This window comes from Naegleria fowleri (assembly GCF_008403515.1).
Source record: "Naegleria fowleri strain ATCC 30894 chromosome Unknown tig51, whole genome shotgun sequence".
Classification (NCBI taxonomy): domain Eukaryota; phylum Heterolobosea; class Eutetramitea; order Acrasida; family Naegleriidae; genus Naegleria; species Naegleria fowleri.
This window is the reverse complement of record NW_025407983.1, coordinates 603,552-627,785: the sequence shown is the minus strand read 5'-3', so window position 1 is coordinate 627,785 and position 24,234 is coordinate 603,552. Positions and strand designations below refer to the sequence as shown.

The window sequence follows — 24,234 nt, the reverse complement described above, 5'->3', positions numbered from 1 at the left end:
CTTCGTTCAGTTACATGTGCTCCAAGCAAACCCAACCCAAACCCAAACCCAAAACCCAAAACCCAAACCCAAACCCAAACCCAAACCCAAACCCAAACCCAAACCCAAACCCAAACCCAAACCCAAACCCAAACCCAAACCCAAACCCAAACCCAAACCCAAACCCAAACCCAAACCCAAACCCAAACCCAAACCCAAACCCAAACCCAAACCCAAACCCAAACCCAAACCCAAACCCAAACCCAAACCCAAACCCAAACCCAAACCCAAACCCAAACCCAAACCCAAACCCAAACCCAAACCCAAACCCAAACCCAAACCCAAACCCAAACCCAAACCCAAACCCAAACCCAAACCCAAACCCAAACCCAAACCCAAACCCAAACCCAAACCCAAACCCAAACCCAAACCCAAACCCAAACCCAAACCCAAACCCAAACCCAAACCCAAACCCAAACCCAAACCCAAACCCAAACCCAAACCCAAACCCAAACCCAAACCCAAACCCAAACCCAAACCCAAACCCAAACCCAAACCCAAACCCAAACCCAAACCCAAACCCAAACCCAAACCCAAACCCAAACCCAAACCCAAACCCAAACCCAAACCCAAACCCAAACCCAAACCCAAACCCAAACCCAAACCCAAACCCAAACCCAAACCCAAACCCAAACCCAAACCCAAACCCAAACCCAAACCCAAACCCAAACCCAAACCCAAACCCAAACCCAAACCCAAACCCAAACCCAAACCCAAACCCAAACCCAAACCCAAACCCAAACCCAAACCCAAACCCAAACCCAAACCCAAACCCAAACCCAAACCCAAACCCAAACCCAAACCCAAACCCAAACCCAAACCCAAACCCAAACCCAAACCCAAACCCAAACCCAAACCCAAACCCAAACCCAAACCCAAACCCAAACCCAAACCCAAACCCAAACCCAAACCCAAACCCAAACCCAAACCCAAACCCAAACCCAAACCCAAACCCAAACCCAAACCCAAACCCAAACCCAAACCCAAACCCAAACCCAAACCCAAACCCAAACCCAAACCCAAACCCAAACCCAAACCCAAACCCAAACCCAAACCCAAACCCAAACCCAAACCCAAACCCAAACCCACCCTCCACATCTTTAGTTCACAATTGATGAAATAAACAACATCTATAAATCCTAGTGGTCATGTAGAAGGTGTATTACAAGATTCATCGCATTACCATGACCATGTCTCTCACAATTGCAACTAATCTGTATAATTGTCTCTGTTGTGATCATGGTCATCACCAAGTGTCACAACTGTCACTATACCCTCTATGTGATGTCTACTACGTGTATTATCATTTACAAGTTCAGTTTCAAAACATGTTACTGACAGTATCTCTCCTCCTGGGGTGACAAATTTTTTCGCTGGAGGTATATAGTTGACCAATTATAGGGATGCTCCACGGTCCGAGGAGTGTCTACCAACCTCTCAAATTTCATTTATATATCATTCATGAGTACTACTATCATTGAGGGATTATGGGGCATGTTTGCATATCTGCATCAATTTTATTAATATATCAACCTGAGGGCTATGAAATTTACCGTCGCACAAGTTCCAGCGAAAACGTGAAATTATTTTCTTTCTTGTGAACTACATATCAGAACAAATAACCGAGCAAGATCCTATCGTTATAGATCCTATGACAACTAAATATGTTGTTTATTTGATAATTACAAATTTTTGGGATCACTGAATGGGCGATATTCCCAAAACCAAACCCTATGATGTTTAAAAGTTTCCATTCACTCTTTGCAGTGGAGTAGATACATTTCCAACAAATTCATCATGGCAAAGCAGTCTGATTCTTTGGGTTGTTGCGGGAGAATCCAAAACAAAGGATGAATGTTGAGGCATTTTCTCTTGTCGGAATTCCTTAATGGCATTCCTAACAGCAAACAGAACAGAAGAGCCCAAAAACAACGGTGGTTCTCCCACAGCTTTTGATCTATAAACTGAACTACATGCTTCCGTATTATCTTTTCTGAGAAGGTGTATGTTGAAAGTTGAAGGTAAATCACCAAAGCTTGGAATTTTGTAATTACCAGGACCTAAGGAAAAGAATGAACCACTAGGTAACCATGGATTGGCAAAGTTTGTAGATGAAACATCTTCTCTCTTTGGGTCATCTCCCCAAACCAATTCTTCCATCATGAATAATCCACATCTTAAAAAAATGGCTTGTCATCAAATCCCACCGGTAATGCAACAAAAACTTACCCTTGAGTCCAACCGCCTTCAATCTGGCCTATATCTATTGCCGGATTGATCGTGTCTCCAATATCCATGCCAATATCTACTCTATGAATCACCCAATCCCCTGTCAAGGTATCAATCTCAACTTCGGCACAACAAGTTCCAACAACAAAATACAAATGTGGGTTTCCAGTCATAGTTCCTTCATCCCAAGATTGTTCTCCAAATACAGACGGAGGTTTTAAAAATCCAAAAGAGCTAAGTGATATTCTATTAAAAAATGCAGCTGTAATCAACTTTGACCACTCTTCTCTGTTCAGTTCTCTATGATTATTGCCAAACATTTGTTTTCTCAACGGCGCCAATCGCTTGTTCAGTTTCTTGCAGGCAACAAGAGTAGCACCTGCAAACAAATCAGTTCCCATCGATCCAGCAGTTGGTAAAGGGTTTGGTATCGAGTGTGTTGAAGGACAAGCAATGGTAATGAGCTCGGTTGAAATTCCCAAACATGTGGCTGCAGTTTGAATAATCTTTGTGTGAAGACCTTGTCCCATCTCTATACCACCAGTATTGATGAGAACAGTTCCATCAGAAGAGTAAACATTTACCTGTGCACAACCTTGATTCATAAATAATTCTTGAAAGCCAACCCCAAATTTAGTTGGAATAACACAAATTCCTTTTTTTCTGTAAGTATTCTTCTTATTAAAGTCTTTGACCAGCTCGAGTCGTTCTTTGTATTGGCAAATGTTTTGAACTTGCTCCCATATTTTTCGTATTTGATCAACATCAGGTATTTCTTGACAGAATGGAGTTAGTTTACATTCTTTTGAATACATGTTCGCTTCTCTAATTTGAAAGGCAAGAGGGTATATCAAGGATTGAGGGTTGTTATTCTTGTGTAATAGTTCTCTCTCTAAACTATCTGCTGCTTGTTCAATCATAGTTTCAATGATGAAGAAAGCTTGTGGCCCTCCAAATCCTCTAAATGCAGTAGCGCTTGGTAGATTGGTTTTGCAAACAAATCCATTCACTTCCAAGTTGGGAATATGATAACAATTGTCAATGGACAATAAGGCCTTCTCAATGACAGGTCCGCTTAAATCTAAACTGTATCCAGCATTGCAGTAAATATCAATCTTTGCACCTTCAAATTTAAGTGTTTCCTTATTGATGACACATTTGAAGTTTGCTTTGAAGGGATGTCTAGTTCCAGACCATTTCATGTCTGACACGCGATCTAAAATCAATCGAACTGGTCTCTGGGTCTTTTGAGCAGCAACAGCACAAGCAGCAGCAAGAAATGCACTTCTTGTCTCTTTGCCACCAAATCCTCCACCTATTTTGGGCGGAGTTTTCACAAGAATTTGATTCATTGGAAGACCGAGGGCTTGAGAAACCAATGTTTGAACCAAGCTTAATCCTTGAGCAGATGAAAAAACTGTTATTGCATTCTTTTCATGAAAGTTAATTGAAGAAGAGGATGGAATGACAATACATCCCTGAGTTTCCATATAGAAATGTTCTTGTCCTGAAATGTTGACAGTTCCTTCTACTACATGCAAGTTAGTTTCTTGTCCGTTTTTTTTGAAAGTTTGAACTTTTTCAATTAAATTTTGTACATCTATGGAAGAAGGTTGGGTTATCATACTTCTTGTCCAATCTTCATAAAACGATTTTCTTTTGATAGCGTCGTCGATTGATAAGATTGGAGCTTCATCATGGTCGGAATACTCAACTTGGACCAGTTTGGCTGCTTCTCTCGCTTGATGAGTAGTTTCAGCGAGTATTAAACCAATGAGTTGACCTGTACTTGTACATATTTCGCTCAAAAACAATTCTTCGTCATCAGGAATAATGGCTCCTACTCTATTTCGTTGAGGTACATCTTTGAAAGAAATGAAATCAACAACACCTTCAATACTGGAAAGAGCTTTCGATGCATCTACTTTCAATATTCGTGCAAATGATTTAGTTGATAACACAGGAGCGGCTTTCAATTCCTTAGGAAGAGTAGGAATATCATCGATATACATGGCTTTTCCTGAAACACAATCATATGCATAGACATCAGAATGGCTTCTTCCTACGCTAGAATTGGACCTTCTGGCATTAGACTCTATGATATTGGGATTCAGTTTAACATGATCAATATATTGAGAGAACTCAAAACAATCTTTTGGAATGTAATGGTGATCCGTGAGGACGCTGACTTCTTCTTCTTTTGTCATGTTTAGTTTCTTCTTTACATGTACCCAGAATTTGAAAAAGAAGCTCTGAGCCAGAGTCATTCTGTACAATGTTTGACCTCCAGGAGCGTCTGGTGAGAGAGTAAGATTTTGATTGATGATTGAAAGTGCCTCATTAAAGAGAGTTTCTTCTTTAAAACATCTTCCAATAAGGAATTGAGAGAGTTTTTCCAAATGAACTGTCTTGAACGACATTCCTCCGAAAGAAAACGAGCAGTTCTCAATCTTAAAATCATATGGAGATAATTTTAAATACATGCATGCATTGACAATGGCAACTCCATCTTCCCGTCTCCTAGATTGTTTGTAAGTTTTACAATACTCATAATCTGAATCGGTCTCGATATTGGGAATTTCAATCTTAATTAAAACCTCAGAGTCAGAAACATCTAATTTTCGATATCCTGTGTATACCTTTTGGATCGAAACTTTTCTTCTTGAGTGTATTTCCACATTATAAAATGTAAGAGATGCATTCAAGGCTTGCCAAACTGGTACTAGATCAGAGATTGGGGATCCTGTCATGATGTTACCTCCTATTGATGCAACATTTCTAACAGGAGTAGAAGCAAACCATTTACATTGTTCAAATATGGCCTTCATCTTGGTACATTTACAAATCTCTCCTGCTTTCTCGTATTCTTGCATTCGAAGCTGCAAGAAGTCCATCAGCGTATTGATAGTTACAGAGGAGCCAACGCTGAGAATGTTTTGCTCAATCTTCACTTGTAACAACTCATCAATATGAGTCATGGCAATAAATTGAGAGTAATTATGATTTCTGTGTCTCATCTCCAATGCAACTTCTGAATTACCAACAATAAATTTTGTGGTTGACATTTTCCCTCTGTTGTGGAGAGATTTCAAAACACATTCCAATTGTTCCATCTTTAAAGGTCGATACCACTCAATATTCTTATCACAATATTCCCAATATTCAGGCTTGTAGTTTCTCAGTTCAAAAGGAAATAATGGGTGTGAAGGAAATTCTTCGGGAGAATAGTTAGTGACTCTATTTTGCTCTTCATTTGAACCTTTTGCCTTACATGCACATGACGAGGAGCTACCTTGGCAACAATCTTCGAGGCTGGTGTTGTTTTTCATACAATCATCGTCGGTTTCAGCGGTTGATCGTGTTTGTTTGCAGCAAGAGTCGAAATTCTCACAAAAAGTCCGAGCCATTTCCATGACACTTCTGTAACCGGTGCATCGACACAAATTACCATCAAGGGCCAATTCAATTTGTTCCATTGTAGGATGAGGATGATTCCTTAACAAAGAGTATAAGCTCATTATAATTCCAGGAGTGCAGAATCCACACTGAAGGGCATTGAATTCAACAACTCGATCTTGTAATAATTTGAGAACATGATCTTTGAGATTGGCAAACGCTTCGATTGTTATAACAGCACAGCCATCCATTAGTACTAACGGAAAAAGACAAGCGTTTATGGCCATATTCTTGACCACACCACTATGCGGATCATGCTCGCTTCTCTGGTTACTGTGTCTGTAATGACCATCATTAGTTGCATCATACAACTGATCGGTACATGAAGATGATCCTGTTGAAGATACAAACTTTGAGATCATAACCACACAACTTCCGCATCCTCCTTCATTACATCCAATTTTCGTTCCAGTAAGTCCACATGATTCTCTCAAATATTCAGCCAAGCTCATATGAATACTTTGTAAGGAACAAAGAGAAGGATTATGGCGCTGTCCATTCACATAGAATAGCAAGGATCTTTGCCGGTTTTCAATGGCATTGATGGTTGAAACGGATGGTGGTTCTTCGATCATTTTTTTTCAAGCTAACGGCGTTTTATCGAGCTTCGAAACCGTGCGTGCTTGTTCTTTGTCAGACCCAAATTTCCCAAAAGATGCACACGATGAAACAGGAGAAGAATATTTTTGCTCTATTGCGACAAGAAAGTTGACATCTTGAAACCGCGAACTCTTTTGTGTTTTTCAGAAGCGTCAATCGCTGTTCGACTGTCACTCGCGCTTTACCGATAATTTTGTTATGAAGTTCTCACCCAGTCTATTGAGCCCATCGAAAATTTTGGAGCCTTTAATGGATTGTTTTTACAAAATTTCACCACCAACAAAATTTAATTTACATCCCATATTTTCCACAATGATAGGAGCGTATTGAACCGCCTCACCATCTACTGTTAAATAACTCTCCTTTGAGGATGTAGGTTTAAAGTAAAATGCCTTAATTTTTCTATACATCCACTTGGAGTGTTTGTGATACTCTCCTGTTTCACAACTCATTAATATAGAAAGAAGTTCGAAAGGTGAAGCTGGTTTCTTGACAAACATTAAATCAATTAGGGAGTCATTATGGAAAGAAATATGAGACGCGACAAAATCGGCCGCTGCATGAGAAACGTTACTGGCGAACATGTAGGCATATTCTTGATCTTTTTCTTCAACTTTCTCATATTCATCAAAATTCACCTCGTGAAAGCCATCAGCATGATAATTTTGAAGTCCCATTTCCACAAGCTCTTTAGATAAAAAATGTCTAGTAAATGGAGCGTCCAGCCTTGTTGTACGTTCCCTTATTGTTTCCACTGATCCACTGAAAGCACTTGCAATTGAATGGTTGTATTTAAATTCAGAAACATCGACAGTGTTTTGTTTTTTCAGATCCATGTACCGTTTTGGAATTATACAGGTCAAGTTTCCAGAATAATATCTTCCAAAGAAGGCATAATATATAGATCCTAAAATATATCTTAAATCTCCTATAAATCGAATAAACTCTGTCCCTAAATCCACATCAGCAATGCCTCCATAACTGAAATTCGCAATACCATATGACCGGCCTTTGTTTGGTTGAAATACTGCCCATACATCCAAAGGGCTAGAAAGACCACGACAAATAAAAAGGCCTGCTCTTTTAACGAGACATGAATCTGTTGTAGTAGCATTGAACCCAATCAAATTCTTTTGAAAATGGGAACTCATTGCATTTCCGCTACCTGAAGGTATCACTGAAAAACGAATTTTTTTCAACAAGTCAATAGATCCTTCTTTTTCAAGCCTTAAAAGAATACCATTAATGGCCTCATTAAGTGTTCCATCTCCTCCACAAGTAATGATCTCATTATAGACGTTCAAGTCCAATTCATGTTCGCAATACTCGCGAATGTGACCAGCATGTTTCGAAATGATACATGTAAAATTGTTTCCAATGTGGCTCTCCAAGAGCATTGGTTTTACAATTTTTTCGAAATTTTGCATCGATTGACCAGATCCACTTTTAGGATTAATAAATATCATTAGTTTTCTGTTATTGTTTTGTGTGAGTTTTTTCTCATCGTCTACTGAGGATTCAGATAAAGTTTCTGTTGGTGTTAATCGAAATACATTCCTTTTCAATGCTTGAGTAAACTCTTTCAGCTTGTTTGAATGTATTGATTGACTTGAATTTCTAATGATGATTTTTTCCTTCTTGTTGGTGATCAAATTCAAACTTGTTAATTCTATTGCACCATCTTCTGAAGTATTGCCCAAAACAACATAAATTTCAAACAACGGTATAAATCGGCAAGCATAGGGAGGTCCTGAGACACTACAGATCAACTGCCTATCAGTCAATTCTACTCGGCACGAATTCCAATTCTCGACACTCTCAAATCTGTTGTCATCACTCGTTTCTTCTTTCCATTGAATATCAACTCCTTCCAACACACCACACGGTACCGTTGCCCCATCCAATCTTTCAAAATAAATGGCATGCTTTTTCATGTCCGCGTGTTTCTTTAAAATCCTTGCCATCCTCTCGCTATGAGGATGAACCTTCTTGTTGTTCCGAAGCCACAGCCAACAGTATGAAGCAATACAAACGAAAAGAACAGTTCCCACTACAAGGAGCAGCGAAGGCATTTTTATGATTAAATCGAGCCCTTAAAAAATACCGCAAGATGAACATCAGAATTGACTCTTGCATGCTCCACAGCCTGGAAAGACGTTTGGAAAGAATTGAACAACAAGCGAATTACATTTCAGCTACCCTCAAACAATTAAACTCCAAACTTAATGAATATATACGAAATGAAAAGAACAGAAATTGCGAAGAAAAGGCACGGAAGCCATTAGATCATTCGCATCACTTGTTACAATCTTTACAACATCATCTATGTGACGCAATCACCTTTAGAGAAAATCCATCAGTTGAGAAAACTAACGGTCCACCAGTTGAGAAAGATGAGAATACATTATCAACATTGAATCAACCAACTCCATCAAAACAAGAAAAAGAATACAAGCCAAAGAACAAACCTCGCAAAACAAGAAGGACCACACAAGCTAAAAAACAATCATCCACCGACAAAGCCAAGCCAAAAAGAAAAACAAAGCAAAAGAACAAACTTCACGATCATACTAATCATGGACAAAAAGGCAAGATACTTTATTTGTATTATGATGATCAGTGCTATCAACAATTCGATAAGAAACGTGTAATGAATGTAAGAACAAGAAAGAAGCATCTCACCTTATATTGGATCCAAGACTGCTCTCCGCCCTTCAACATTATTAATTGTTGTGACTTAGAACTTTGAAGACAATGCTGGTAATCGATACATATCATTATTAACATATCATTATTAACATATCATATCCATCAACACTATATATACCTATTCATGACCTTTTTACAATAATTGACGACTCAACCTTACAAACCAACGAAAACCATATGCATTAACAGACCAAACACTGCTTTATTTTTGCCTTCTGTTTGAATCATGGACTCAACCCATGTTAACAGTTGCTCAACACAAGCATGTAATCTGTTAATATTTGATATATCCTGTTAAAAACATTCGACATTCAGAAGTAGTATCTAAACGAAAATGAAGTCCAATGTTGTTTTATGACAAGTATTGAGGCACCGAAGGGCCAATAAACAATATTTAATTTTTATGATTAAATTTTGAAACAAAAAATTTTATTTCGAAGACCAAAAGCAACCAGGACGTGATGAAAGAACGAAATTATAATTGTTGTTCCGGAAATTATGTAATGAAAATATTTCGAGATGCATCACTGATACGGGCTCGTATTAATTAATTAATTTTGGAAAAGAGATGCATCATTAAACATCAACAAAAACTTAAATAGAACTGAAACATACAGAGAGAAGTTGTGATGTACGGGTATTTCAAACAAGAATTATCTGCCGATTATCTTGCATCCTCGGGTCGTAAACGAACCGACATTATTAAATGTCAACACAACATCAGCAACTACAAACAAAATCATGAAAGTTTATCCATTAGCACCATCCATCAATGGATCATCATCTGTAAGTAATTACCACTAGTTTCTTATCATGAAGATGATGAATGATTCATCTCAAATTCTTCCCCCAACAGAAAGATGAATTCTCTTCTTTTTGCTCCAACACTCCTGGCGGAAATAATGATGAAGATGATCATGGTTTAAAACAAGCCATCAGGGAGAAACCAACCACAAGGTTTTCTGCTTGCTGTTCCATACGAATCTTTATTGTTGTTTTGATCACTTGTCTAGTGCTCTCATGTTCTATAGTCATTTGGTTGGTGTCCTTTGTTGGTGCAAGAACAGCTCTGAATGAACTCTCCACTCAGCTCATGAATACATTTGCAAACTATGTGGTAGAGAATGTCGATTCTGAGATTAGACCAATTACAGCAGCTACTAAGTCCATCGCATATGATTTTAACTTGGGAGTAGTTCCCATGAATCCACAAACTGAATATCTATTCTCGAAATTTGTCACGTTTCATCCATATGGAATTGGCTTTTTATTTGCAGATCAACTTTCAACCATCAATTACGTTGGAATTCCTCCCAATGAAGTTCCAGGATTCTATCACCAAAAAAGTAATGAAACCGATATGTTTGTCTATGAAGTGGATTTAGTGAGTGGTCAAAACTTGAACCGAGTGCTTAAAGTCAATCCAAATTACAATGTCACTGTTCAAGATTACTGGAAGCATTCATTTGATAATTTTCATCGCCCAGAGTTTCAAGACCTGGATGGAGTATTTGGTGATCCTTATTTTCTTCCAGGTGGAGGTTATACCATCTACTACAGCGCAAGATTATACGATCCTATTCAGTATGCTGTGTATGGTAAAAAAACGTCCAATCCTATTGGCCTTGCTAAAACCAATTTATCCCTTCAAATCATTCAACGTTTTCTGGCATCTCTCAAAGTGATGAACAGAGGTTACGTTCTTCTATCACAACAAAACAATGATCTTGTGATTGGTGGAAGTATCAATACGACCTCTTGGGATTTGGTGTCAAGAGTTTCCATGTTTGATTTGCAAGATCGAAATGCTGGAGCACTTATGAAGCAAATTGCTGCTCAGTATGGGTCTCTCACATCAGCCCCTAATTTGTTGAGTATCATGAGTGCAGGCGTAGAATACTATGTGGTTAAGACCGAGTATGTGATTGAAAATTTGCGATGGAATTTGTTTATTGTTGTGGAAAAGGCAGAAGTTGAACAAGCAACCAATATCTCTACAGGTATTTCAATTGCAGTTACATTTGTGATTGCGATTTTAGGAGTGACCTTCTCTATACTCATTGGTCATGTGACCACTGCCCCGTTAAGAAAATTGGAGCAAGAATTTCAAAAAATCAAAACCATGGAGTTCGATCAAGTCGAGTTTATGAACAGTATATTTCGAGAAGTGGATTATATTTTCATTTACTTACGAGAAACAGTTGTATGGCTCAATGAAATCAGATCATTTCTTCCCGAAAGTGTGTTTTTACACCTTAGGATGACGAAACATTCCCTCACATGGAATGAAATGACAAACAAGGAGGGGAATCACGAATTGGAATCCTCTCATTCCTCGAGTAAGGTCAGCAAAAGAGAATCATCCAAAGAAGCTTCCATTCATTCAGCAAATATGGCTTCTAATAATCTCTTTAAAATTGGACTTTTCCCAAAAGTTTGTTCGGTGGTCCGAATTTACTTGTCCAACATGACAAAAGAATTTTCTTCAGATGATATAGCACAATATTTCTCAAAAATTGTAGCAGGTCTAAGCATGCTATCAAAAAACACTCATACTGATTTTCAAGTAATATCTGTGGATGAATTTCAATTAACGTTCACTGATCAAGGACCTTCAGGTGAAAGAAGCATACGAGAAGTGGCGCTAATGTCATGCCTCAAATTCGTCAAGTTGATTGATAATTTAAATGAATCAAGAAAAAATGGCACCACTCTTAAGTGTTGCATTGGTGTATCTAGTGGGAAATGTTTTTCTGGCAATTTAGGAAATAGTTCCTACAGAGGATTTTTCACCATTGGAAATGTGGTTCAAAATTCAAAGAAATTGTCACACTTGGCAAATGAGCTAAATTGCAAACTACTGGCCTGTTCATATACCTTAGATTCAAAAACTACGACTAAATTTGTTACAAGACCCATTGATCGAATAGTATTAGATTCAGATTCGGGATCCCAAGTCGTTTTATCAACCATTTTTGAAATCATTAAGGAAAATATTGTTCATCAAGATGGTAAGTGTATGTTCTACGTATGAAATTTACATGACAAAACATTAAATGACAACACATGAATTACAAAAGAGTGGATGTACGAACTGCAACAAAAAGAAGCTCATGATAACTTCCAAGCTTTCAAAGAAAATTTCATTTTTGGGCAAACTTTGGAATGTACAACAGAGGAGAATATTAAGGAGCTACTGGGCCGTGCACGTGATTTTTACAGCTCTTATATTCAAACATGTCCAAATGATGTAGTGGCAGAACGATTGATGAGAATAATGGATTTCTATTTACAATATTCAACACAAAACGTCAATGCATGGTATCAAGTTCTACAATTCCATTCGATTTTGGATTATAGGTTAACTGAAGTTTTTTCTTCCACTGAATGAGCCTCTTTGCAACATTATACACTCTATGATGTACATTACTATTCAAACTTTTTCAGAGCTGATACCTTTTCGAAATAAGCTCTATATTCCTCTCCAAAAACAGAATCAATATCATCCGTCCCATCAAATTGATCTCTGTTATTTTTCCACACACGAAACTTGAACCTTCTTGTTGGAGACCATTGTGGTCCATCCTTATCCAAAATCAACGTAACATTTTCATAACGATCAGAAAACAACGTTTTCAACTTTTCTCTGAGAAGTGGAATATTTTCAGTTTGTTCCATCGCTTGCTTAATGTGAGTGATAGAACATCCTTTAAGAGTACCATGCAAAACTCCGGCAGCTTCTAATATGTCAGTCGTAATTTGAGCCAAAAGACATAACTGGGCTTCATTGCCATCTACTAATGAGTCAATATTCTCAAAGAAAGAATGTCTAATCCTGGTTGAATGCATTTCAAAATTGGATTCAATTGATTGCACAATATGTGTTGCAAGTGTTTGAGCATTCCATCGGCTCTTGAAGAGGGTTGTTGTACCACTCCATTAAATGCTTTCATATCGTTGTTATGCATTTCTTTAACTTTTTGAACAAAATTTGACACATATCCATCTCAGTATACATGTCTGCCATGCAATTTCTTTTAAATTCTTCAATGAAATTCTTGAAAAAAGCTCCCAATTCATAGTTGGCTTCAAATCATTCTTTAGAGCACACAATACTTTTGTCATAAATATTGTATTATTTGGAATGGAATCAGGAAGTCTTGTTAATGGATTGTAATTTCTAACCATATTTCTTTTCGATTCATGATTCCTTGTAAATATGAACAAGTTTCCAATACAAGCTTATATTGAAGTTGTGAAAACTCTGTTTTAGCTAGATCATTCTCAATCATACATTTGGCAAGAATTTTGAATGGAATGATTTGTAATTGAGTTTCCATATATCTCATTGGTTCAAGTGTTGTCATGTATCCAAAATACTTTTCATCTTTTCTCGTGCAACTTTCTAATAATACTCATTAATATAAATTGGAAAAACACCATTAATGATCTCTCGTGAAGAACCCCTCAACACAGTTCGAGATGTTTCTGTGCAACTATATTTGGTATCACGAAACATTCAAAATGATAATAAAGAAATCATTCTCAGGGTTGTTCAAGAGTCTGGATTTTTACTCAAATTTGAATCGAGTGATCTCAAATGTGATCAAGAATGAAGCATTGTTATTAAGATACTTAATTAGAAAAAACTACTACTCCTTACTTCTTTCCTCAACATCACCACAACAGAGATTGAACTAACGCTGTCAAGATCATCATAGCAACGTCAACGACAAACATGAAATCTATTGACAAAGATGAACCTCCTGAAACGCGAGTGGAGCTTTCTTTCGCACAAGTCACCACTCGCAGATGACAAATCAGTACTTGCTACATTCACACAGAATTCATTGAAACAGCTGCAGATCTTGTCATTGGATTGACTCCCACCTTGGATTGAACAAAACATGAAGTACTTAAACTGGAATTTGAATATTTTTGAGGAAACATGGAAGAAATGAGAGTGAACGAAAATCCATACAATGTTTTAGCTCAAGGATAAGGATAAAGTTGAGTTTCTAATTCTGGATTTCCAATTTGTGAAGTAATGATTGGTTTCCAAACATCCATTGTTCCAGAATTATATTGAGAACATCCATATTTACCTTGTGAGGGATTGTACGAGATAGTTGGTGTGAATGCCTTGAAACAACACAAATAAGCGTCATTCACAACCAAATGGTTGTTGCCAAGTGTGGAGGAATTCTGAACTTGTGCAAAGACCTTTTCACCAGTATTGAAATTCGTTTTTGGTGACCAATCGCTCGCGATGCTAAATACATGTGAGGTTGAAGTGTAATTCTTGTCGGAAGGAGCCACTACAATGGTGTAATCAATTTTGAGGGGAATGTATTGAATGAAATTGTCAAGAATACCATTTCTTTTCAAAGTGGCTTTGAACAAAGTTAATGCTCGATAGTCGTTAACTTTTACATTGGAATGCATTCGAATTTGATAGAATGCAAAGAGACCATTTTGAGACAAGAAGGAAGTTGTACTCACTTGGAAGATGTAATTTGGATTTGTGGTGTTGTAAAAGTCGAAGGAAATGAGTGTGACATTTGACACTCGAAGAATTATTAGAACTTTGAGTTGTCCTGTCGAGGGCTCTGTTGAAAATTCTTGCGGATACAAATTCACTGTGTACGGATCTAATGGAGAGGTTTCGTTGAATGAAGAGATCACTGGATGTGAGTGTTAAATAAATGGCTTGTGATGAGGTAAATTCATAAGCTCGGAAAAATCCTCCATTATTTGAGCCTATTACATCCAAGTAATACAGAGCAATAGGAACGGTTAGTTTGACCAAATCTCCAATGGTTTCCTTCTTCACATTTGGACTTGTCATTAAATAGTCCAAACTGAATACTGGAGAGGTGTAGACATTAAAACAGGAATAGTCACTTGTCACCAAAGTCAAATTCACTCCCTCACCTCCACTCAAAGTGCAACTGTCCGCATGGAATGATGAGTTCTCTCCAATTCTCATACCATGAGTAAAACCACATTTGGATCCACAGAAAAATTCAATAAAAATTGAATTCCATCTCCATTCACCGAAAAAATTTGAGGTTTTGGAGCTCCCATTTCAGATGAATCCCAACAAGATGCATTTACAATGATTGGAGAATTCACAGAATTTTCACATTGATTTCCAAAAAATCCCGAACTGCAACTACAATGATCTGGAGCTGTGCATGTACCATGTCCACTACACACCAATGTGGAATTTTGTAAAGTTCCAAAACACTTGGGAATGGAACAATTAGCACCTCCCCAATTTGTGTTACAAACACACGTATCAACAGCATTGCAACTTCCCTGACCATTACAGACACTGCTCGAGTTCTGCAACCCCCAAGCATTTTGGAATGGAACAATCAGAACCGCCCCAATCAGGGTAACATGCACACGAATCTACTGCTTGACAGGAACCATGAGCATTACAGATACGAGAAGTCTCATTGGAAAGAAGGCCATAACATTTTGCAAGTTCACAGAATTTTCCTCCATATCCACTTTGACAAACACAAGTATCCACATTGTTGCATGAACCTCTTCCATTGCAAACCGTAGTTTCGTTGGCAAGGGTGTTGTTGCATTTTGCAAGTTCACAGAATTTTCCACCGAAACCGTCATTACATTGGCAAGTGTCTTCATCAAGACAAACAACTTGACCTGAGCAAACCGATGAATCGTTTGAAACCACTCCATTACAAAGTGGACGTAATATTCTTATTCTGTTGTTTAAAGAATCAGCAAAAACTACCATTTCGAATCAAATAAATATCGTGAGGGTAAAATAATTGAGCATTTCGAGCGTTGACAGAGTCGCCATTAAATCAATTCGATCCACCAATTCCTGCAACGGTTGTTATGACACCACCTGAAAATTTTCTAATCACATGATTATTAGTGTCAGTAAAAAAGAGATCACAGTTCGAGATGACCAGTAATCTGGTAGGATGATTAAGTTGTGCATTACTTGCCAAATTACCATCTCCGCAATAACCTTGAGTGGTTCCAGCCAGAGAGGACATCAAACCTGACGATGACACTTTTCTTATTCTGTTATTGTAACATTCAGAGATATAGATTTCATTGGAGGAGGAGGAAATATATGCACCAGAGGGTCTGTCCAACAAGGCAGATGTGGCAGGATATCCGTCACCACCGAATCCTCGAGTGCCAGTACCTGCAACAGTTGACACTACTCCGTTTGAAACCTTTTTCAAGACATTGTTATCAGAGTCCACGTAATACATGTCACGATTTGATTCTGAATTGGTCTGATACAATTATTACCTGCATCAGCTATATAAATCCCTGTGGAGTCCACATACACATACGACGGGAGAGAAAGTTGTGCATTAATTGCGAGTCCGTTATCTCCTGAATATCCTTGAGTAACAGTTCCTGCAATGGTTGAAATGATTCCTGATTGCGAAACTTTTCTAATCTTGTTATTGTAAGTATCTGCAATATAAATTTCACCATTATATTCGAACACACTTTTTGGCCAATAAAGTTGGGAAGATAAAGCACTTCCAGAGTCTCCCCCAGAGCCTTGAGCTCCTGTTCCCACAACGGTGGAGATACTGTAGGCACAGGTTACCAAAGGTGCCATGTATACACAAGCAACAACAAGAAAAAAACACAAATATTGTGCGAGGTGGAACAGTTGACACAATTTTTAAGACATTAAGGCTTCTGTTGGACCATCAAAATTTTTGTTGTGGTTACCATCGTGAAAAGTGACATGATGCTCACCTTTGTAATCCAATGAAGTTCAAGGTTGAAGCTTTGGAGACTGCACTTTGATTTTACAGTGAGGGAGGGTGATCCAAAGTGTATTTTGGACTGAAGTGTACTAGTAAATGCAGGTGTTGTTCACATGCCTCCAATTTCATCAATGTGGCTTCAGAGTTGTTTCATGTCCAAAATAAATGTCATTCAAAATGTACTAATTTATATCATAGCAAGTAGAAACTAAAAATTTGTTTGTGATTAGGTGAGAAAAAGAAAAACGAATCTAATACCTTTCACAACAATGTGGATGGTGGCCCCAACGATCAAGATCCAATCTTTCTTTAACGCTTTGTTTTTCATGTTAGTGGTCTTTGCTCTTGGCTGTAAATGTTTTATGAACTTGTTGCATCTGTCGACCCCTTAATCCTCCCTGCCTTGACAAGTGTTTTTAACAATAATGGCCCACTGTACAAAAAGGAAGAACGAAACTAAATGAAATCAACATGATCAAACAAGAGTAAAATGAAACAAAACAGTTATCTTAATTTTTTAAATTTGTTAATTGAGTCAACTTCTGGATTGCTCAATCCTGTTTCCGACTCATCAGTAAGGTTACACTAATTACTGCAACAGCGAGCAATATTATGTTAAACCTAGATACGTATCTATAGATTGATTGGTTCGTTATATTACAGGAGGGTTGTTTCAGGCCTAAACTATTTTGCTCTTGATATTTCTCCTCTTTTTGAAGAACTTCAAGCTGTTTACGAATAATATCATTCTCTTTTAGAGCATGTTCATGTAACGTTTTGTACTTCTCTGAAAGTAGTTGGTGTGATGAATGAACCATTTCCAAGCTCGCGAGCTTTTCTTGAAGCTCTGATAATTGTTGCTCTAGAACAAGATTCTTGTGCTGTAATTCTTGGTTTTGTTTCTTTTCAGTTTCATACATTTCCGTGTAGTCTTGAATTGGATTGTTTGGCTCAGAACCTGTAGATTGATTTGAACCATGAGTTGAATCATTGTCCTCGGTAAATGATGTTTTCTTTTGCTCTTCTTGAATATGAATTTTCAAATCCTCAACCTGTTGCGTAAGCACAATGTTTTGTTCTCTCAGGTTACTAATCTCTGTCTGTGATTGGGCATTGTTTTGTGACATTTGTTGTTCTAAGATTGCGATTTTTTTCAGCAATTCTTGTTCGTGAACTACTTTCAATAACAACTCGGATTTGGCATGATCTAGTTCGTTAACAAGCTTTTCCTTTTCTTCTTGATTGAGAGTGACCAGAGTCTGTTGAGACTTCTCCAACTTTAAATATTTGGAGTTTAGTATTTCTATTTCCTTCTGCAATTGCTCAACTTGATCTCTCAACTGTTCTTTTTCGAGAGCGTGTTGTTCAACTTCTGCCTTTAAAATGTCTACCATGCCACAATTTGGGCAAAGAGTAGGATCATGAGTTACTGAAGAGGTCAGAGATTGTTGGTCTTCCATCTCGTTTGGCGATTGAAGAGTAATTAAGTCGCTGGTAGGAGATGATGTTGTTGGAGAAGAAATACCAGGCTCTACATGCTGAGGCACAATGGGAATCAACTCTTCTCCCTTCTCTCGGAAATATGAAAGATAGGTCACTGTGATATTAATTTTCAATTGTCACACATGCCAAACAAATCACCATTTCAACCGTACTTACACATGGAGAGTTTTTCAGGGCCTTTTTCTAAAATGTTTGAATGAATTAATTCTGGAATATCTAGGTGGTCATTTGCAACATCCACTAGATGTGAATTAATTTCAGCATGGGATTTATCGGTGTAGATAACATCTCGCTCATAGTTGAAAAATGCTTTAAAAGCCTCGATATCTCCGTTAAATTTCTCTCGTAGCAATCGGTCAATGACAGCTCCTAATGCTTTTCCATCCGCCCAACTTGAGGATATGTCATTTACGTTGAACTTGTACTTTTCTGTGTATTCTGAAATGATACTGTTTATATAACCAATCATTTCCTTTTCCAGAGACAATCCTCTACTTTTAGATGGGGACTCCATGACATCGTTTTCATCTCCTGCTTTCTTATTCTTGAACTGATAGAACAGAATTAGCCTCCAAACAAGAGCTAGACAAATTTTAAGGTTTCCCTTATTCTGTTGACAATTCACATTTGACATGTCAATTAAAATAAATATATATGAAATATTTCGGTGAAAAATATACATACAATCTCGTTAGAAGTGATACCTGTTAAATTAATATTCTCATTCTTCAAGCGTTGCAAAGCCCGGTTAATATTTTCCATCATTTGAACTGGAATTTTTGGTTTGGTATTCATTCGTGGAGACAATAGTTGTGGTGTCTGACCGTCATTACTTCTCTGATGTTTCAAAGTCAATTGGTCAATGAGATGAATCAAGTTTGTTCCATCTGTAAATCCTGAAGATAAATCGGTGAGAGTGATTCCAATCTTCTTCAAATGCAAATTCACCCACGAGGTAAAGGTCTGAACAAGAGATTACACACACGAGTACAAACAGGCATAAACATCACTTACCACATGCTGAATGTCAATCCAATTGATTTGGTTATTGGTTTCGTTCATTCGAGGAGATATCATTCTAGAGAAAGAAGAGGTGAGGAGCACTTTTTTTTTGTTTGGGTTTGTCTGCAGAAAAGAGATCGTTCTTGAAGAACCTTTGGGCAAGATTGCAATCTGTTTTTGGAAGAGCCATGAATCAAAATGGAAGAGACATTGGTCAATTCGGTGACATGGTTCAACCGAACCGAGGTTGTCAACGTCACCAGCAGTCAGTTGGCAGACATAACCTTGAGAGATATTAAGGTCTTCAACAAAAGACCACATTTTCTTGAGAAAGTTTTGTGAAGTCATTCTATTGTGATTCACATCACCAATCGTTTTAAAAACCGCTTTCATATGAAAATTGTAAGCCTCATCAATTCTTGAGAGAGTCACAGATGAACGTAGCACGACATGAACTGGGAATATCAGTTTTATTTCGACTCGAGTCAATAAAAAATGTCACTAGAGGAACATTCAACCATTCCACCACCACCACCTTCTTTTGTCCCACCACCTCCATCCATGATGCACATTGGAGGAGCAAGTGCATCAACAATTAAAAGATCAAATCAAAAATCGGAAATCTCCCAAAGCTCACAACCTAGCAAAAGACAACCATTCATTTCGCTTCAGCGAAAATCCTACTGCTGGAGTGTTCTTTGTGGAGACACAACTTGAGGGACATGTTGTTGTAAAAGCAATTGCGACCATCGCTCAAGAATTATTCGGAAGTAAAATTGCATCCTTTCTTGAGTTGAAAACTCCACAAATTCAATTAATTGAATATAAGGCTGATTTTAAGAATCCCATAAAAACCTATTGGTCAAAATGTAAAAAGTATTTGAAAGAGTTTGCCACAAAGCATGAACTATTTGTGAAAGAGAGGAAACTAAACAAGGAATTGTATAGAGCTTTCTTTCTATTGATTGAACTTGTGGAAGGAGCATATTCTTTGGAAGATTTAATGAACCATGAAGAACTGGCACGAGAAATTTTGACAAATCCTGTTGTTTTGAATGATATTGGTCGGATGGTTGTCATGGATATCATCATTAATAACTGTGATCGATTTCCACTTGATTTGATTTGGGAACATGAAGGAAATTCATCGAATGTTCTCTTCTCTATCATCAACACCAACAATAAGGGCTCTTCTCGAGTCGCTTGTATTGATCAGCCATACATGGCCGTCATTGATGATAAGCAAAAGAAGGAATATTTGACCAAGATTGAAAAGTTTGCTGAAGCATGCTGCTCATCATCACCACGGTCCGACATGCATGAAAATCCATACCTCACTCAAATATGGAAATACATTTCAGATGTTACTGGCGTGAATTTAGATGAAAGTAGTACAAGTGGTGGTGATCATGATGATAATAAGAGATGCAATAAAGAAATCCTTCAAGGAATAATGGATGCCGTCCAGTTTTTGAAAGGCTTGAACAGAACAAAACTTGAAGAATTCAAAACACAGGTGGAGAGGATGAAAACAGGCAGTGATTGTGATGGCGTGTATTTCCAATCCGTGCTCACGATTGATGTGGATTTCCTTGAAGAGGCTATTGAGAGGATGACTTTCGAATTGAGATAAATTTTTTTTTCAACATAAAATTTAAATAATTTAATAGTGAAATCCATTCAAAAGAAGATGAAGATCGTTTAATTCTTCTTCTTCTTCTGGGCAACCTTATCCGATCTTCTCTTGAATTTAGCTTCATCCTTTGCAATTTCTTTTGCAAACTCCTTTCCAGTCACAGCAGCATCATAGGCACAATCTTTCAAGGACTTTCCAGTCAAACCTCTCTTTGCACATTGTTCAGTGGCCCATTCTGGAATATCAATCTTGGTCTTTGGCATGACTCTTCTTCTCTTGTGAGTACGGAACAATCCAATGGCCTTACCACTATCCTTTCCATCCAGAATCAAACCACGAGAGAATTCAACATCTTCAGAAGCATCAATTTGAAGATCCAAATAACTTCGACCATCATGTAAGACAAATAATTCACCGAAAAGTTCAGCACCATTATCTGCCTTAATGATAAAGGACTTTCTGGTCTTTCTCAACAAGAAACCGCCATCGAGTTCATACTTCTTTCCAACCTCGAAGGATGCTTCATCCTTATTCAAATAGAATTTTCTACTTTGACTGCTAAATTCAACAACGTCATTTCCAAGCTTGACAGCAATTCCCTTATTGACAGTTGCAGTAGCTTCTTCACCAGCCCACGTGTCAATTCGAACGTGAGCAGTAAATGAACCATCAGTAGTTTCAGCGAAAATGTAATCTCCCAAACCATTGAAAAGAACGTCCTTTCCATCCAATGTGACATAGTGAGGATCACCTCTTCCACGTCCTCTTGGTCTCCAAATTGGTCTCCAAACTGGTCTCCAAACTGGTATACGTGGTCTCCAAGGTGGATGAACAGGAGGTCTCCAAGGTGGTCTTTCTGGTGGTCTTTCTGGTGGTCTAACTGGTGGTTTTGGTGGTCTTGGAGGTCTCACTGGAGGCTTTGGAGGTCTTTCGTCTATTGGAGGTCTTTCTGGTCTTGGAGGTTTGACAGGTGGTTTAATGGGAGGGAAAACAGTTCTTTTACAGCTGCATGTTGGACATCCCTTTTCATCCAATCTGTATCCACCTGGACAGGACAAATGACATCTGAATTTACGGCAAGTGTTTGGATTTGGTTTTGGAATGTTGCATTGACAAGTTGGACAACCTTTCTCATCATTCTTGAATCCAGCAAAGCAATGTCTCTTACATCTTTTTTGAGGACATCTGTTGGTCTCTGGAATGCAGGTACAAGTGGCACATCCGTTTGAATCTCTCTTGTAACCATATTTACAATGTTTCTTGCATTTTCTTAATGCGCATGATATTTGTCGTTTGCATGAGCAAGTTTGACATCCTCTTGAATCGAGTTTGTATCCATTTGGACAATATCTGAGACATTTGTATTGTGGACATTGTGGATTTGGTTTTGGAGTGTTGCATTGACAAGTTGGACAACCTTTTGAGTCGCTCTTAAAGCCCAAGAAACAATGTTTCTTACATCTTCTTTGTGGACATGGACTTAGTTTTCGTTTACAAGAACAAATTTCACATCCATTTCTTCCAGTCTTGAATCCATATTTGCAATACAGTTTACATCTTCTTTGTGGGCATGCCTTTGGTGTTTCATTGCATTCACAGATTGGACAACCTTTTTCATTGATCTTGAAACCGTTCTTACAGAATTTTTTACAAAGAGCCGATGGACATGCTCTTCTCAAGCATTGACATGTTTGACATCCGTCTGCATTTCTCATGTAACCGAATGGACAAGGAGCACACTTGAAGAGAGGACATTTTGGTGGTCTCTCATCGATTGGTCGATCGGTTGGTTTGTCAGATGGTTTGTCACTTGGCTTGTCTGATGGTTTATCAGAAGGCTTGTCACTTGGTTTGTCACTTGGTTTATCTGATGGCTTGTCTGATGGCTTGTCAGAAGGTTTGTCACTTGGCTTGTCTGATGGTTTATCTGAAGGTTTATCTGATGGCTTGTCAGAAGGTTTCTCAGATGGTTTCTCAGGCTTACAACCACATGTCACGCAACCATTCTCATCTCTTTCATAACCATTTGGACATGCTCTGAAGCACATCAAAACAGGACATGGCTTCTTTTGACATTCACATGTTTGACATCCATTCTCATCCTTGGCAAAACCATTCTTACATCGAGTGGTACACTTGACTTGTGGACATTCAGGTTTCTTCTCTGGCTTGCATGTACATGTTTGACATCCAGAACTATCTCTTTCAAAACCATTGAAGCAATGTTTACGGCAAGAGAAAAGAGGACATTTTGGTTTGACAGGTGGCAATGGTGGTAACTCAATTTGATCGTCCTTTGGAAATTCACATTTTGAAAGTTTTCTAATCTTTTCAATTTCATCAACTGTGATGATTCTTCTCTTACATTTACGAGGAATGGCAATGGCAAACTTTCTCGCAATTCGTTTAATTCGGTTTGAGAAATAGAGTCGAGGATTCCACTTGGATCCCAATCGTGCTTTCAGAGAAGCGAGTTGAGAAAGTTCACTACGCAAGGAAGAAGCGTGTGTGGTTGTCATCATGATCATCATCATGACCATCCATGTGGCCACGAGAGCCACAGCAGATAGAACAACCGTTGTGGATTTGTGCATTTTTCTTTCTGATGTCTTCTTGCGTTGACGGGGTGAAGAATTGCCAAAGAAATAGCCATGAGACAGGTGTTTGTGGTTGATGTATACTGGAGAGATGACACGACACGACAAAAAAACGGGTGACTCGACTTCCATTTTTGACGATGAGAGATGTAGACCATGCTCAAGACAGAATGCAATTTGCTGTTTACAGTGTGACAGGTTCATAAAAAGTGCCATTCCCACTTCAACTCATTTCATCATCAAATATGACCAGTGCTAATGTTCATAGGTGATGATTAATGATGAATGAAATCGTTGGTAAACGAATTTCTTTGTGAAAGGTATACAATGAGGAAATTTAATGAACCAGGATCGACGGATTGAATCATCAGTCAATCCAATCTAATCCACGTCGACTCTTTCAAGCGAAAAAAAAATTTGAAAATTGCTACACGATCAACAAAAACATCTAACTGTTCAAAATTTTGAATACTACCTTGCCTTCAGATTCAGGGCGGAATATGTACTAGACTCATTTCCCTACATTTTAGTCAAATTTATTTCAAAAGTTTTATTCAAAAAGTATACAAACGTTCTGGATTCCTTATATTGTTGTCATGTTCATTGAGGAAATTTAAATAGATCGGATTTTAGGCACGTCGTTGTAGGCCAGTAAGTTATTTAACGTAAACAGGAGTGACAT

At 38.0% G+C, this 24,234-nt stretch overlaps 11 protein-coding genes across 11 annotated transcripts; 3 read left to right on the top strand and 8 right to left on the bottom strand.

Annotated features, from left to right (window-relative positions):
- Positions 1 to 6: 6 nt before the first annotated feature.
- On the bottom strand, positions 7 to 1,137 carry FDP41_006362 (uncharacterized protein; the record flags this gene model as incomplete). Its single annotated transcript, XM_044709989.1, has 1 exon — positions 7 to 1,137. One exon carries the CDS (start codon positions 1,135 to 1,137, stop codon positions 7 to 9), a length of 1,131 nt encoding a protein of 376 aa, XP_044559601.1.
- A 642-nt stretch (positions 1,138 to 1,779) lies between these two features.
- FDP41_006361 (uncharacterized protein) lies at positions 1,780 to 6,299 on the bottom strand (the record flags this gene model as incomplete). Its single annotated transcript, XM_044709988.1, has 2 exons — positions 1,780 to 2,215; positions 2,269 to 6,299. The coding sequence occupies 2 exons, from the start codon at positions 6,297 to 6,299 to the stop codon at positions 1,780 to 1,782; spliced, it is 4,467 nt and encodes a 1,488-aa protein (XP_044559600.1).
- A 285-nt stretch (positions 6,300 to 6,584) lies between these two features.
- On the bottom strand, positions 6,585 to 8,396 carry FDP41_006360 (uncharacterized protein; the record flags this gene model as incomplete). Its single annotated transcript, XM_044709987.1, has 1 exon — positions 6,585 to 8,396. One exon carries the CDS (start codon positions 8,394 to 8,396, stop codon positions 6,585 to 6,587), a length of 1,812 nt encoding a protein of 603 aa, XP_044559599.1.
- A 38-nt stretch (positions 8,397 to 8,434) lies between these two features.
- On the top strand, positions 8,435 to 9,122 carry FDP41_006359 (uncharacterized protein; the record flags this gene model as incomplete). Its single annotated transcript, XM_044709985.1, has 2 exons — positions 8,435 to 8,980; positions 9,066 to 9,122. 2 exons carry the CDS (start codon positions 8,435 to 8,437, stop codon positions 9,120 to 9,122), a joined length of 603 nt encoding a protein of 200 aa, XP_044559598.1.
- A 652-nt stretch (positions 9,123 to 9,774) lies between these two features.
- On the top strand, positions 9,775 to 12,424 carry FDP41_006358 (uncharacterized protein; the record flags this gene model as incomplete). Its single annotated transcript, XM_044709984.1, has 3 exons — positions 9,775 to 9,819; positions 9,890 to 12,044; positions 12,114 to 12,424. The coding sequence occupies 3 exons, from the start codon at positions 9,775 to 9,777 to the stop codon at positions 12,422 to 12,424; spliced, it is 2,511 nt and encodes an 836-aa protein (XP_044559597.1).
- A 38-nt stretch (positions 12,425 to 12,462) lies between these two features.
- FDP41_006357 (uncharacterized protein) lies at positions 12,463 to 12,882 on the bottom strand (the record flags this gene model as incomplete). The annotated part of the gene is made up of 1 exon (XM_044709983.1): positions 12,463 to 12,882. The coding sequence occupies one exon, from the start codon at positions 12,880 to 12,882 to the stop codon at positions 12,463 to 12,465; it is 420 nt and encodes a 139-aa protein (XP_044559596.1).
- Positions 12,883 to 14,025: 1,143 nt separating this feature from the next.
- FDP41_006356 (uncharacterized protein) lies at positions 14,026 to 15,022 on the bottom strand (the record flags this gene model as incomplete). Its single annotated transcript, XM_044709982.1, has 2 exons — positions 14,026 to 14,459; positions 14,536 to 15,022. The coding sequence occupies 2 exons, from the start codon at positions 15,020 to 15,022 to the stop codon at positions 14,026 to 14,028; spliced, it is 921 nt and encodes a 306-aa protein (XP_044559595.1).
- An 853-nt stretch (positions 15,023 to 15,875) lies between these two features.
- FDP41_006355 (uncharacterized protein) lies at positions 15,876 to 16,660 on the bottom strand (the record flags this gene model as incomplete). The annotated part of the gene is made up of 2 exons (XM_044709981.1): positions 15,876 to 16,322; positions 16,379 to 16,660. 2 exons carry the CDS (start codon positions 16,658 to 16,660, stop codon positions 15,876 to 15,878), a joined length of 729 nt encoding a protein of 242 aa, XP_044559594.1.
- A 705-nt stretch (positions 16,661 to 17,365) lies between these two features.
- Positions 17,366 to 19,379, bottom strand: FDP41_006354 (uncharacterized protein; the record flags this gene model as incomplete). The annotated part of the gene is made up of 4 exons (XM_044709980.1): positions 17,366 to 18,411; positions 18,474 to 18,927; positions 19,002 to 19,280; positions 19,332 to 19,379. The coding sequence occupies 4 exons, from the start codon at positions 19,377 to 19,379 to the stop codon at positions 17,366 to 17,368; spliced, it is 1,827 nt and encodes a 608-aa protein (XP_044559593.1).
- Positions 19,380 to 19,814: 435 nt separating this feature from the next.
- Positions 19,815 to 20,952, top strand: FDP41_006353 (uncharacterized protein; the record flags this gene model as incomplete). Its single annotated transcript, XM_044709979.1, has 2 exons — positions 19,815 to 19,902; positions 19,952 to 20,952. The coding sequence occupies 2 exons, from the start codon at positions 19,815 to 19,817 to the stop codon at positions 20,950 to 20,952; spliced, it is 1,089 nt and encodes a 362-aa protein (XP_044559592.1).
- Positions 20,953 to 21,020: 68 nt separating this feature from the next.
- On the bottom strand, positions 21,021 to 23,549 carry FDP41_006352 (uncharacterized protein; the record flags this gene model as incomplete). Its single annotated transcript, XM_044709978.1, has 1 exon — positions 21,021 to 23,549. The coding sequence occupies one exon, from the start codon at positions 23,547 to 23,549 to the stop codon at positions 21,021 to 21,023; it is 2,529 nt and encodes an 842-aa protein (XP_044559591.1).
- Positions 23,550 to 24,234: the final 685 nt, after the last annotated feature.